Source organism: Amphibalanus amphitrite, unplaced genomic scaffold (genome assembly GCF_019059575.1).
Source record: "Amphibalanus amphitrite isolate SeventyFive unplaced genomic scaffold, NRLGWU_Aamphi_draft 000305F_arrow, whole genome shotgun sequence".
Lineage (NCBI taxonomy): Eukaryota > Metazoa > Arthropoda > Thecostraca > Balanomorpha > Balanidae > Amphibalanus > Amphibalanus amphitrite.
In genome coordinates, this window is record NW_024881800.1 from 392,307 (window position 1) to 407,164 (window position 14,858).

General features: G+C 46.7%; 3 protein-coding genes across 4 annotated transcripts in view; 1 reads left to right on the top strand and 2 right to left on the bottom strand.

Annotated features, from left to right (window-relative positions):
• Window positions 1–14,858, top strand: part of LOC122388000 — a 99,720-nt gene that overhangs the window by 38,906 nt on the left and 45,956 nt on the right. The gene's annotated exons all lie outside the window — the stretch shown is intronic.
• LOC122387999 lies at window positions 20–2,492 on the bottom strand. Its single transcript, XM_043378727.1, has 3 exons — window positions 2,293–2,492; window positions 1,603–1,816; window positions 20–1,343 (listed from the first exon to the last, which is right to left on the bottom strand). Exons 1-3 carry the CDS (start codon window positions 2,375–2,377, stop codon window positions 650–652), a joined length of 993 nt encoding a protein of 330 aa, XP_043234662.1. The 5' UTR covers window positions 2,378–2,492; the 3' UTR covers window positions 20–649.
• On the bottom strand, window positions 5,282–8,884 carry LOC122387996. The gene is made up of 4 exons (XM_043378723.1): window positions 8,245–8,884; window positions 6,791–6,926; window positions 6,298–6,454; window positions 5,282–5,701 (listed from the first exon to the last, which is right to left on the bottom strand). Exons 1-4 carry the CDS (start codon window positions 8,812–8,814, stop codon window positions 5,539–5,541), a joined length of 1,026 nt encoding a protein of 341 aa, XP_043234658.1. The 5' UTR covers window positions 8,815–8,884; the 3' UTR covers window positions 5,282–5,538.

Sequence of the window (14,858 nt, forward strand, 5' to 3'; positions counted from 1 at the left end):
CCGAACGACTCCCACTGGACTGAGAGGACTGCAGTTTCTTAGGGGCAGACGTGCATGGGATACTATGAATACATTTAGGAGACATCAGATGTTTGCCGACAATCAACAAACCTGCACAGTGCACACCAGTGTCAAGCTTCATTGCGCACGGTGTCTAGGAGAAGTTATTTCATCCATTGCCCCTAATGCTGGCAAAAAAATACGATGTTGACAACGATTCACCGTTTGTTGCAACACGGTTTGGCCTATGAAAAGTAAGCGGACTATGAACAAAATTTATTGGCTGTCCTGATCCGTTCCCGAGGCTGCCTTACGAAGAGAACAAACAATAAACACCCAAAGTTGCGTACAATAAATACGGTTATAAGTTTTCCCGTAGGCAGAGCATCGGAATAATCATCATGGACCATGTCATAAACATAATGCCTTTTCATAGAGCGTCCCTACGCTCAAGAGATTGCTCACGTCAAAATGCAGGTTCGTACAGGAATTATTGTTCAGACTTCAGACTATCGCACGGAGCTATGATCTCGTTGGTTATAGATTGAATAACACACCCAGAACAAGCTCAAGGCTCACTGGGTCCATGCCATTTCTCTTCATTCAGAAAACCTAAGTTTCTTTCCACATCGGCCGTATTCTGGTTTGACTAGTATGCGACAATAGCACAAGACTCGGGCATATCCAGTGCCAGCAGATTGGCATCTGAGAAGGCGCAGTAGGCCAGGCCGCGGGAGGCCCAGCAGTCGATGAACTGGTTGACAGTGATCTCAGGAATGTTGAGTGCTAGCGGACTGCAGCTGTCGTCCAGCCACTGCAGAGGAACCGACCAGTAGCCGCCGAACTTCTTGGCCAGGGCGTCCACCAGACCGTAAAAATTCAGGTGGTCGTCGTCGCCAATGAAGTCCTGCAGGAGGCAGCTGACGTGTTTGATGGCGTCGTAATACTGTTCTTTCAAAGTCTCGCTGTTCGGTCTCTGGCCGCATTCCATGTTGGTGTGTCCAGTTATCTCGCCGAAAGCATCCAGCATGCTGTTAGGGCTCATCGGGCAGTTTCCTTGCAGGAAGCTGATGCGCTGTGTCAGACTCACGTCGTCCAGGTCGTCTGGCGTCTGGCTGCGCTGACTTTCGCAGTCGGCAAATAAGGAGAAGCGTGCGCAGAGGTAGCTGTAGACGGCCTGCTGCCGTGGTTTCAGCGCGGCAGACGACATCAGGCGGCAGGCGACGTCCCTGTTCTCCTGGGCGTCATGCCAGCTCGCGTCTTTGGAGTAGGAGAGCAGCAGGCTTTCCTTCAGGGTGACGTTGAAGCATAGGTTTCCGTCAACGGTGTCCACTTGATACCGACTGTGAAGGTGCAGAATCCAGTTAGCTTTAGTTTTTTATCTGTTTTGATATTTACCTTTTGTTGTAGTTCTTATACAGTTTTTTCTTTCTTTCTGGTAACTTTTGAGCCTTGAATATCATTGCAATCATGAACGGACATTTTACTCATGCTCTTGAAATCGTTACATGGTAAGAGATGGTCAGAGAAGCCTAATTGGATAATTTTTTTGTCGATGACCTCCCCATTCGTCGCTCACAAAGTGCTCACATCCACACTTACCTATGAGCCAAACAGTTGTATAACTGCACGAGCGCCGGGACGCCGGCGCACTCGGCAGGCACACCGCCGTTCGTGACTTTGCTGTTGCACTCCTTAGCCGAGTACCATGATGGCGACGAGTTAAAATCCATAGGAAGGCACTGGCGCCACCCCAATACAGCAAAAGTTGACTCCAGACTGTCAGCGTTGTTGATTGTCTGAACAGAGACGCTACCTTTTGGCAAAGATGGGCATTGCAGGGTTATTGAAGACCGAGGAGTAATGTGATCGATAGATTGTGGATACTAGATAGTGAATGTATAAGTGCATGCATTGATATATGTTCCACATCCAATACATTTAGCCGTGCATATATCGCGTCACACACATCGAAGAAAAGTTTTCTGAACTGATAGTCGTCCATAGTTGTTTGAAAAAGCAACATAAAATCAGTAAGCCTTATGATGACTCAATTTAGCTGACAACACTGGAAATACTCGTATTTTACCCTTATCAAAGAGTTGTTTGCTAAACTGGACTTGACAACCGATCACTTCCTTTTCTATCAATTATAAATAAAACACATTTCTAGCAAAGGACCTGCTATGCGTGCATTAGCCCAGTGATATACTTCAAGAGCAATGGCTAACTAATGTAAGCCGTGTCAGTGGTTCTGTGGGTTTAGGGTTTTCCGTCGCTGCATGGACTCACTGGAGCGAGTCTGGGCAGAGCTGCGACCTATCATCAGCAGCCCAGCTCCGAGCGCCAGCAGACTTAGCCGGACCGAGGACGCCATCCCTGCTGCTGCTGCTGCTGCTGCTGCTGCTGCTGCTGATGCTACCTCTGCTGCTGCTGCGAGTGTGCCCAGCTTCTGGCGGTTACTTACGATGAAGACTTGCCACCACTGCGATGAGCCACGTCGCAGCCAAGTGCAACTACTCAAATGTATAGCTTTTATAGGCCGTAGACGCATAGTGACGCATCTCGCGTGCTGGTTCAGGTGCTCGTCACACCACGTATATGTGGAGGTATCGTTCGACGTACCTGCCCTATTTCCTTATGTTGTAACAGTTGTAGGCACATAGGCATCGGCCCAATGCCGTTTTTATCTGTGTTAACCCTCGCCCATGTAGGGGGGGGTTGGTGCAACCCCCCCCCTGAGGTTTTTCGGAAATAGTGCAAAAACGGCGGCGCGCAGCGCCGCCAAATTTTGGGTACCTTATGGGGCAAACCTTGCGCATCTTTTGATAAAAAAATTTGACCGGGTCATGTCAGGTCACGGAGTTATGACGTCACAAAGGGAACAGCCTCCGGCCGGATTTTCACAAACTGAGTGCCAACGCCCGAGGTTTCCTGCCGGTGGTACGGACATCGGTTGATGGATCGTGATGAAACTTCCCATGCATGTTGGGGCAAGTATTGGCTATCATATGGTATGAGAAACTTGACCGGGTCAGGTCAGGTCACGGAGCTATGACGTCACAAGAGGAACAGCGTCCGGTACTATTTTTGAAAAGCGCCCGAACCACTATTTTGCTAATTCTTGTCACCTCAATGGGAATATGCAGCAATATTAGCTTCTATAGGGAGCAAATGGACCTTCCAAATCCAAAAATACAATCAGATTTCAAAAATTTAAATTTTGATTTTTCGAATTTCTGCCGCCGACTGTGACCTTGCCGACTTCCGGCGCTCCCAACGCGCCATTTTTAGAGCTAGGGAAACGAAATACATACCAAACGATAGATAATTGATCAAGGAACACGATAGTGAAGGTTTCAAGTCGATATCTCCCACCGTTTTGCCGCAATCGCCGCGGAAAGTTGAAAAAAGTCTATTTTTCCGAAAATTTGACCTTTGACCGGTCAAAAGTAGGTCAAATGTTGACCTAGGACCAAAAAATATACCACCAATCGCGAGATCTCGGCAAGAGCAATCCGTTGGTCTTTTCCGCTAAGCTCTACGACGCTCCGTTTTCAAACGCCAAGGGGGGGGTCGCACCAACCCCCCCCCTGCATGGGCGAAGGTGGCAGATCGCCGTTTACGGGCGAGGGTTAAGCTATGCCAGGTATGTAGGTACAGTCCGATATACATACGAACAGGGTCTTGTCGTTTGATGAAATAAATGCGTGTGAATATGCAGCCAACAAAATAGCTTGCAACGCAATACATATGTTACGTCGCGAATAGAATCAACTCAAATATTTTTTCCTCGTAAGATATTCTTATACGACCTTCCGATTTTTTGGAAGACATGATCAACACAACATATTTTTTTGCTGCTCCAGGCCACAAACATCGTTCGTTGTTATTTGAGAGGGCAGCATGCGTTTCAAACAATTTGATAACGCCTCCTTTCACTTGCTTTATCTTTTTCACTCGCATTGTGACAACCAATTAACCTTGTTTTACATTGATTAGGATGGCCTACGCTGAATAAAAAAATTCGTATGAGCTATGGACTGCACCCTTGTTTGATAACATCCCATTTTCTGTATGTATTTTATGACATAAAATGTTTTGTTTTATAATCAAGCAGCTCCGCGAGAGCCTGTTCAACTGACTTAACCCTCGCCGGCCGAGGGGGGGGGGGGGGGCGGGTGCCGCCCCCCATAGGGTTTTTTCGCGATAGCTCCGAACACGCCGGCGATAGAGAGCTGAAACTTGGCATACCTGACCTTTGATCCAAGCCGCATCTTTTGACACCAACTGCATTTTTGGGTCAGGTCAGGTCACTGACCTATGACGTCATAAGTGAACCTCTGCACGGTCTTCAGATGTCGCAACTTCGCAACGCCCTCACTGCCAGAGGAGATGTCACAGGGAAATGAAACTTGCAGGATCTAGTATCCATTATGAGTCTCACAACTTGTATATCTCGGATTTTTCCTAAAGGTCATATGAGGTCAGGTCATTTTCGTGACCTCACCATTATAAGTCAATGGGGAAAAATGAAAACTGCTATTCTGGCGCCGGGAACGATCTCCAACTATCTCAAGCACACAGAATCGTGATTTGATGCACTCCTTGCAAGGTTAGATGCGTCACTTTTGCAATGTTGACCTTGCGTGACGTCATTTATGACGTCATCAAGGTCATATTAGTTTTTCGTCAATAACTCTTGATCAAATTGAGCTAGCGAGTCGCGAAAGCCACCAATGGACTCAGGAAGACCTGCCGAATCGAATGATATGCGACATGACCCCTTTCGACCAGCTTCGTGACCTGGGGGTGCTGACCTGACCTTGACCTGAGGTCAACACCCCAAGTTGACCTGACCCGGACAAAAAGTATATCATTCGACGCGCCTGAGCGAGGCGAACACGATGCTGCCAAAATCGCGGCTCTGCGGCCGTTTTTTGCGAAGTTATTCACCAAAAACTGAACCGTACCCTGGGGCACTTGACCTGACCTCAGAGGTCACCGGTTGACCTAGGACCTTAAAATCGGGTACCAATCTCTGCGTCTCGTAACGGCGCACACGCTCGTTTTTTCCGCGACGCGCTAGCTCCACCAGGGGCGAAACGGCGAGGGGGGGGGGTCGTACCCGCGCCCCCCCCCTCGGCCGGCGCGTATGTAGAAAACCAATAGGTCCGGCGAGGGTTAAAATACGTAGAAAACGTAACTTATATATCCTTGTCAGCTAAAGTATGGTTTATGTACATTATATTAAGTACATTTTGTATATTTGAAATAAAGATGAAAACAAGTATGTATATTTTCAATCATATTTTTCAATTATATTTCATATCTCATATCACTTTACTTTTGGCTACCTACGATTCTGGGATAGTTCTCAACAAAACACAAAATACAAAATAAATAACTCTGTCACCACAGGCAAAGCTTCACAACTCACAAAGCATTACAAAACTCGCCATTGCAGCTCCCCAAGTTCAATGCCCCAGTCGACCCTCACATCTGTTAGCAATGCCGGCGCCGTTGCCTGTGCCGAATTCATCGGCCGATGTCGGAGCCACAGGTCGGGTAGTATCGGTCACAGTCCGACTCGGAGCCGGTCAAGGTAATGCCGCGACACATCCTCAAGAATGACCGGTCACCGGATGACCTGACCCCTCCAGGGGCCATCCGAGAGCCCAGGAACCAGCCAGCCGGCAAACTGGGGACACACATGGAAACACCGTCAGATAGTCCCATAGAACATAGTGGTCAGCGTTCGAAGTTATCTCCCATGTCAACAAATCACGGTAAAACTTCTAACACGATAGTAAACGCTCGGTGGTGTCTCACACATGCCACATGCATATGTGACAGAAGGCTATAACACACTACCAACAGTCAGCTATCAACTATTTTCAGGAACTTGCAACGACGGGCCTGTAAGGAAAGAGTGCGTGTCTTCACGCTCGGCAGAGTGCGGACACCGTGAGCAGACTTCCCCTCCCCACCCTCCTTCCCGATCCCGAGAACATCCGTCCGTTATTTATTGCCTGCGGGTGAGACCGGTCACTCTGAAAATCCCACAGTGGTCTACTGTGATGGAAGTCTGGTGCGAAACTGACCCAGGTCATGCATGACGTATAGCCTATGGTTAAATACAAACAATGAACCCGATACACATGTTCGGTGCAGACTAATGATTTATGTAAATAATTCTACCACACATGGATGCACATAAATCCCAACGCGGGTAAGCCATTGTACCGTGTGGATGACTGAGTTTTCCCGTGAAAACCAGGTGTTAATCATACATACCTGGCCAGTTTTGTAGCGAGGTAGTGCGTTGGGCTGATGGAATGGGCTCTCTGATTCAGTCTGCACAGACTGTGTGGGAGACAGGTGGGCTCTTTGTCCTGGTCCAGGAACAGAAGGGCCATCTGGGCCACCAGAGACAGGCCCTGCTCGTCAATCTCTGAAACATAGCGGGCAACGGGTGATGTAATGAAGGATGAAAATGAAAATATCATTACGGCCTTCAAAAATGCACACGAAGTTAAAACAAAGAAGAAACATTAAACTGGTGCAATTTAACAATGATTGCAATCAAGCAACAACAATGCATAAGGAAAAAGTAGAGATTTGTAGCAAAAACCATGACACCCACCAATATAGTACAAGAAACAATCGCACGACTCAAAAACACCACGATCCCACCCGCACTCCTCTTTTGACCTCACCAATTACCACTACCACCTATTGATCTCATTTGACCTCACTAATGACGTCTTTTGACCTCGTTTGACCTCACCGATGCCATCGAAGAAGGAGAATGAGCGTGCTGCCATCGCCTGCGACGCCAGGTACAGAGCGTAAGCGATGAGAGCTCCCAGGGCGGCAAATCCGGCAGCAGCCCCCACCAGGCCCGAGAAACAGTCCGAGCCGCCCTGTGTGGACAAAACGGGGGGGGGGGATGGAGGGTTGACAACAGGTGAGGGAGGACAGAGGGTGCACCTATAGGGCCTTGGGTGCAATAAAGAGCTGTGTTGAACACAGAGTACCGGTGGATGATCACGTTAGGCATTGTTTGGATCGAGCAACTTAGTGCAAAATGAAAGTATTAGGTCGTTCAATAAGTAACGAACAATCGGTCATAACTTCTTTATTTCTTTATTTAACACTTTCAAACTTTCACAGATGATAGATCAGACATTTCTGAATGCAGCCTATGCCTCAAACCAGCCGCCGCCCGCCTGCACACACTTCTCCCAGCGTTCCGGCCAACGCCGGAATTCCGCCCGGAAAAACGCGTTTTCCGTCTTTTTTACCCAATTCATGACAGCGCACATGACTTCAGCGTCGGTCTCGAAGTGTCTTAGTGTTCACCATGGAGGCCATCCTTAAGGGGACCAAAGAGGTGAAAATCTGAAGGAGCCAGGTCCGGACTGTAGGGCGGCTGGGGCATGATATTCAGCCCTGTCAGGCGATCTCCTCGCGCGTGGCGTGAGACAAGTACGGTCGGGCGTTGTCATGGTGTATGGTGATGTTGTTGACATCCGAGCCGCGCCCCTTCTTCAGGATTGCTTTTCTCAGCCTCCTGCAGGACTGTGATGTAGCGGCCCGCTGTCCATAGTCCGCCCAGGTTCAAGAAAGCCCACCAGGATGACAACGCTCGTCCGCACATGTCTCACGCCACACGCGAGGAGATCGCGAGACAGGGCTGAATATCATGCCCCAGCCGCCCTACAGTCCGAACCTGGCTCCTTCAGATTTTCACCTCTGATCCTCTGAAGGATGGCTTCCGTGGTGAACACTTCGAGACCGACGCTGAAGTCATGTGCGCTGTCATGAACTGGGTGAAAAAGACGGAAAACGCGTTTTTCCGGGCGGAATTCCGGCGTTGGCCGGAACGCTGGGAAGTGGGAGAAGTGTGTGCAGGCGGGCGGCGACTGGTTTGAGGCAAAGGCTACATTCAGAAACATTTGATCTATAATCTGTGAAAGTTTGAAAGTGTTAAATAAAGAAATAAAGAAGTTATGACCGATTGTTCGTTACTTATTGAACGACCTAATAAAATTAGTGAATAAAACATATTTCAATAATTATTCATTGTATGATAAGTGCCGTCTGTCAAAATATATACAGATTTGCCCGCTTACTAGAGTTGCAACACACTGTAAAATATAACGTTAAACATGTCATATTTTTAAACTCTATTTAGTTTTTTTTTTACCGCGACCTCTCGAGCTGTCCCCTCGTACTCACGTCTCGCGCCTGCACCAGCGGCTCCGGCTCATCTCCAGCGATCCACTCGGCCACCTGACAGGTCACATTGACGGTCGTGTCGGCAAAGTTGCGCGCCCGCGCCGGTCCTCGAAATACCTGCGCCACTTCCGTCTCAAACTCATCCAGCTCTCGTCCCAAGCTGCGGCGACGGCGCATCATCATGGCTTGTGTGACGAGAATGTAGACGGCGAGCGCCGCCAGCGCACCGCCGCCGGCCAGGACCCCGAGCAAGTCCAGGTCTCCGCAGTCGTCCTTGTGACCATACCCGTACGACGGAGGCTGGTATCCGTACGAGGGCGGCTGATATCCGTAAGAGGGAGGCTGATACCCGTACGACGGTTGACTGTATGAAGACTGGTGGCCGCCGTCCGCTGCTGGGAAGAGGTCGGGGTATGATACTAAAGCCTCAGGTTCGGGTAGTTCTTCATCCTCAGCAGCAACTGCTGATGTCAGCGTCAGCAGCAAACCACCGATCAGCATCACTGACATCAGCAACGTCAACAGTCGGCTCAGCGGTGACGGGCTGGACCCAGAGGCCTGAAAACGCATGGTGACTATGAGGAGAGGTGAACCGGTCGTCTCGGCCCACGGATGCTCCCGGCTCGGTGGGCAGCAGACGTCTGCATGGCTCGTCTTCAGACGCTGCTCTCACCGGAACGAACGGCGAGTTCAGAGACATCTAGCGGCGGCGCTGTGAACTGACCCGCTACCCGCTCGGCCGTGAGACTGATGGGAGCGAGACGGATGGTAAAAAAGTGTGATAATGTGACAGCGGTATATTTTACGTTATCACCATGTAATCATCAAATGTTTTACAATGAAAACAAGGCCTTTCACGGAAAAATGCGTGAAAAAATGGTGGATTTAACGAAACTTTCATAACCATCGAGTTTATTTAACGTACACATTCCCTTAAGATTAGGTACATGACCCCTTACCAATTGAACTTTGACCTGTGACCTTTCTGTAACATTTTAGACCAGAATTGTGATTCGACGTGCATACCTAGGTAAATACTTGTGTGATCAGTGCCAATATCTAAAATGATGTTTTCCCATGGATTTTAGTGGATGTCAAGGTCGTCATATGAATTTCATCTCAAGAACATTGACTTTGCATGAGCTTGATCAGCCTTTTTTGAGCTTGCAGTATCTTTGAAGGATAGTTTCGGAACCGATTTCTAAGTCAGCACCAATTTGAACATTCGATAAGTTGTTTGGTACTCTTGCAGCATATTCGCAAGGTTATCAATGGTGGTTTACATCCGCCATGGATAGCCGGAGGAAGGTCTGATGACCGACCTTACCGGCCTGACCTGATCTGACACTGATTATCCCAAATGCATGGATACATTATGCCTGAACAAAAAATGCAAAGTTAGAAATCAAGACCTCAAAAGCACAATAAAATTTTACTTCAAGAAGTCCAGCAGGTCCCGATTTTCTCATGTGGATGACTGACATGACCAAGAAGTTCAACCGGTGATATAAATCATTGAAATTATGCTTGAACGTGTCTGTTTATCACAGGAAACATGCTATTATTTTGCAAGGCTCTGGCTCGATCAGGGAAGAAACGGTTGGGCTGGTGCCGTAAATTAAACGTCATGAATTTATACACATGCATGAAATCAAGTCCATCATATCACACATTTATGGAAGGCTTAATACTATTTGTCACTGTCACTTCAACGTTAAAATCTGCCATCAAATTGCATTGTAGAAATGTACAGAATATACATAGATACACTATAACTATACAGAAGATAAAGTAGAATGTATTACATAGAATTCAGCAACGTTGGTCAGTTGGTCACACGTGCCGGTGCATGAGCCTGGAATAGGTAGTGTCTGAATATGTAATTAGATGCAGTTACTGATAGACAGTCATCGATCAATTGCAACACATCAATATAGCACCGTTTCATGGTCATCTTCCGATATCCTAAGTGAATGACTTCAAACACGTCATTATCATATGACTAACAGAAGATTCACTCCTTTAGAGACGCATGGGTAATGAAATTCAGAATCGAACGATATGTTTCTTCCACAACCAATTGTTCAACACGCTTATACATCACCTGATAGGTGCCTTTTCACGACTTGAGAGCGTAGTGTTCCTCCATTTTATCAACATATTACTTATTTCTATAAATAATAGCATCAAAGACATCATATACCATAACCATCTTCCCGTAAGATATAGTAGCACGGAATACATGAATTATATACTTATTGCAGTACCTACACTACTTCCTCTCTTTCTTCCATCACCACGTTCTCTACATACCTATATCTTGTTGTTCTTGTTTACAATTGATAAAGTGCAATGAACTGAACTGAACTGAAATATCCACACGAGACGGGGAGACGGGGCGGCCATTTTCCTCGGGGCTCGCGGTCGGGGCCGGTTTTGCCGAATTCCTGAGACGGATAGACAGCTCACGCATCAGCTAAGCCTCTATTTTGGGGGATGCAAATTGACAATTAAAGTTCATAGGCCGTTTTGGAGCATTTGCGAATAGTCATTCTTGGTTTTACGTAGTTTCCGCTTGAACTACTTTTTCAGACCTGCAAGTATTTTGTTTGAAAATGCTGTACAGTTCCGATATACATACGAATGATAATACGCTACAGTTATACACATTGCTGGCGCAGTTCGACATCCATTACCCATTTCCGACACGGTCCGATATACACCCAGCAAATGTTGTTGAAAATGTTGTATAAAGCTTAATCTGTCAGAAAAACGGTCCCGCTGACTGCTTCCTCCGTGTTTGCGAAAAACAAAAACAAAAACAAAGCAAATATCTTCATAGAAAATATTTTAAGCGTTTATGGTAAAAAAAAAAACATTTTACACAATAAGAAACCGGCGAGATAGTTCTGGTTGCCGTCAGATCATTCTAACAATGTTGAAGATTATGGGACATTTTACAGTCACTAAAATATGCTTTTACATCACCACTGATCTAAACGTGTGGCTATTCAAGATCCTTCAAATCTGATAGGACACGTTCTATTGAATGTGGTGTTACTTTTAGGGGCTATTTTCTACAAAAGAGACCCATATAGCATGTATAACCGATGACTCACTTGCGTGGTAACTAATGGCACATGTGGTTAGACAGGTGATTGTCAGTCCGCGCATAAGAACCGCTCGGTGGTCCCGTTCTGTTGCCGTGATGAATGTTTTCACAGGTTGTGAGCCGCCAAATGTGTGTCACTTTTACAAGAAACAATGTGTGAAGCCCGTATCACGACGTTACCTAATGACTCAGTGTCAGCGTTACCTAATGACTCAGTGTCAGCGTTACCTAATGAGTAGGTAATGACTCACTCGTTCAGTGCCTATTGTCTTATCCTCCGTCACCGCTTCAATGCCATCCGTCGATATTCTTTTACTGTAATTATATTATTTTGAATTACGCTTAGATATGTCTTAGATACGCTTATCGCTTTTATCTTACGGACATCGGAATCAAGCGAAGCTGAAGTGTGAAGAACATATTGTTTGCACCCTCTTTGAGTCTCATGGCAGCAAAATAATAACCTTTCCAACATAAACTGAGCCATAGATAGCATGACTCATCTTATCTATGACTGAGTAAAATGTTGCTACGTCTGTTACCATTAAAAATATATAAACATTCGTGAAAACCCAGCGCTGGTATAGTCTACCGAGCACGGCACCTTTCCAGCGCCGGCCGGCGTCCAATTCACTAATGGATCGAGAGCAAAATGGCGGACGACGAGGCCGACGCGCGGCACGGGCGATGAACGAGTCACAAACACGTCCGAGTCGGTCTCGACGGGACGACTAAAGTCGGCAGAACGGGCTGACAAAGTCGCGTCCGTGTGCCCAGGTGCGCTGCTGACCCGGGCTGACCCGTCCAGGGACACATTGGACCCGGCTGGGTAGGCTGGGTGGACCGGCGAGGCAGAGCGGTGTAGAGAGGTGATGGTGCACACTGCACAGTGAGGGAAAGCACATGAAATGGGAGGTGGAACGTGCATTTAGCGAAGCTTGCTGAAGAGGTGTTGGCTGACATTTGGATGAGTTATATTTGGATGTGCAGTGAGGACCGTTCAGAGGTTTTACAGTTATTATAGCCTGGATCAGGCACTCTAACAAATGATTAGAATGGAAGTGAGCTATGATGTTTGATGATCACGATGAAATTGTACTCATCTGTTCCGCTGTCGAATAATTAGTAGCGGAATATATAAAAAAGTCAAATGAATTCCACCTCAAAGTTACAGCACCGTTCCATACTATTCTAAAAATACATGAACCGAAGCGAGCAAGATTGACAATACGGTGCTTCTCGTGGCACACACTTGCTCTAATGAAAACCGTGCAACACTTATCAGTGTATCCAACGGTCACCTGATGCAACCGTTCGCTTTATTGTCCGACTGATTTGGATCACCTACACCGGGACATGGCAGCTTCACGGATGACTGACCGGTGACACAGGCCACCCACTAATGTGAACTGAAACACATCCGCATCCTTGGGTCAGCTCAGGTGATAGGCCATATCTTCTGACCCCGTCATCGTTCATTGCGCTCGTCCATCACTGAAAAAAGTTTTTACCATCAATTTACTAAGTTACTAGCTTTGGTAAATTTTACCATCAGCCTACCATCATATTACTACCAGCCTACTATGGTGCTGAATACTATCCTGCCTTGACATGTTGATATTACCATGGTTACGTTTATCAGGGGTGGTTTTGTACCCCAGTTTACAAGGTGGTAACCACCTGAGGCTAGTAGATACCCTCGTAAGCTAATATTCCCTACCATAGTAAAATCAACCTTTCCACGGGCGGATCCAGCAGGTGAATTCGGCGATCAAGTCTCCTCCTTTCCATAGAGGTGTTTGCCAATTTTTGATATGTTGGAAGGAGCGTCATCCAAGGACTAGCTGAGACCCTGAGCAATTAATAGTTTTATGGACGAAAGGCCAGAAATTTCTTGCAACAGTTCCCTGGGTGTGCTTCTGCTGCTATGGTAAGGTATACCATGGCAACACCATGACAACACTACACCCTTACTAACAATCCACGTGCGTCTGACTCTGCTGCAGCGGCGCCGCCATGTCAGTTCCGGCCGCGCGCCGGCGTTGTGAAGGTGCTCCGTGGTTTTAAATATTTGAACGGTGATTGTGTGGGTGGTTAGCGTAGCTGACGGTGGAGGATACTCGGAAATAACAAGTAAGTCGTTGTATCTTCAGCATAATAATACTTATCTCACGAGTGCCATTTCCAGCAAAGATCGCAGCCTTTGTTTCGGTTCATGTTGTTGAATTTCCTTGAGACCCTGTTGGACCGGGTAGGGGGAGGGTGGTGGGGTGGGTATCATTGCGGGCATTTCCCAGCGTCGGAAATCAACGTGTTTTTTTATTTGTTAACCCACGCCTCACTGGGGTATGTGCTCTAACGCGCCCCACAGCACGTTACAGCACGTTACAGTGGGGGGGGGGGGGGGGGGCTCCTAACTCCGAAACTACTGGGCCGATTGTCAAAATTCAAACGGCCCCTGGTAGCCCTGGAAATATTGTTGAGCGAAGCCTAATGTCATTGACCTCGAGGTCATCGATGACGTCACAGGTCAGGTCAAAGTAAAAATATCAGCGTCTTGGCACTCTGGGCGCCGGCCAACAAATCAGATCAGGCTCATTTTTTGTTTGCACACTCGTGAATATATGCGTAACATAACCTGAGGGTACCGAACTTGTACTTCGAATTTTTCAGGTCAAGGCCATCTCATCCCAGGTCACGAAAGCTTTATATCGTGCATCGGTGACGTGAGACATGTTTTATGGTTCATGTAGGCCATATATATCGAAATCAGTGTTGTATGTGTCAGTTTAGGCCATTTTAGCTGAATATAGCTGAGGTCAGGTCAGGTCACTTTAGGTCAAAAATGGTCAAATTTTGAAGTTGACATTTTTCAACAAAAAAGGTGTTTGTCAGATGAAGTTCACATATATTCAACGCATATGTGTTCAAACACATATAGACCCCGTTTCCATGGGCATCACTGATCCGGATCAGCAAACTTAAATCGTATTATATTTCTCGAACTCTTCGTTACATGATATAATTCCAAGTGGATTAGGCTTATATAATCAGTTAATCCCTTATTTTCATTTTCATATATTGTCTAACTATACTGGATTAGCTAATCCATTTTTACTGATCCGGATCAGTGATGCCCATGGAAACGTGGTCATATTCTGCTTTTTTCATTCAGAAACGTATATGTAAAAAAATAAAAAATACAATTTCTGAGTTTTTATATTTATAATTTTCAAAATATTCAACATTTCGAAAGTCCGAAATCAGTTTGGTAGCCCTGTAGAGTCCACCCATGCAAAAAAAAGGATCTAGCTTAACCCTCAAGGCGGTGGGGGGGGGGGGGCATTTTTTGCATCCATCTTTAGTTTTTTTTTTCGATATATCTCCAGAACCGCTGCGCCGATCTTCACCAAACTTTCAGTACCCTTTTGCACATTGTGACCAAATTTTTTTTCCAAAGGCTATGATAAGTTGGCCGCTACGTCGGAGTGACGTCATTTCT

Coding starts and splice junctions, on each gene's coding strand:
- LOC122387996 (XM_043378723.1), bottom strand. CDS start 8,814: ATGCGTTTTCAGGCCTCTGGGTCCAGCCCGTCACCGCTGAGCCGACTG. Junction 6,927..8,244: donor CGCTGGTGCAGGCGCGAGAC/GTGAGTACGAGG, acceptor TTGTCCACACAG/GGCGGCTCGGACTGTTTCTC. Junction 5,702..6,297: donor CTCGCTACAAAACTGGCCAG/GTATGTATGATT, acceptor GTGTGTCCCCAG/TTTGCCGGCTGGCTGGTTCC.
- LOC122387999 (XM_043378727.1), bottom strand. CDS start 2,377: ATGGCGTCCTCGGTCCGGCTAAGTCTGCTGGCGCTCGGAGCTGGGCTG. Junction 1,817..2,292: donor CTCTGCCCAGACTCGCTCCA/GTGAGTCCATGC, acceptor CTTTGCCAAAAG/GTAGCGTCTCTGTTCAGACA. Junction 1,344..1,602: donor TACAACTGTTTGGCTCATAG/GTAAGTGTGGAT, acceptor GCACCTTCACAG/TCGGTATCAAGTGGACACCG.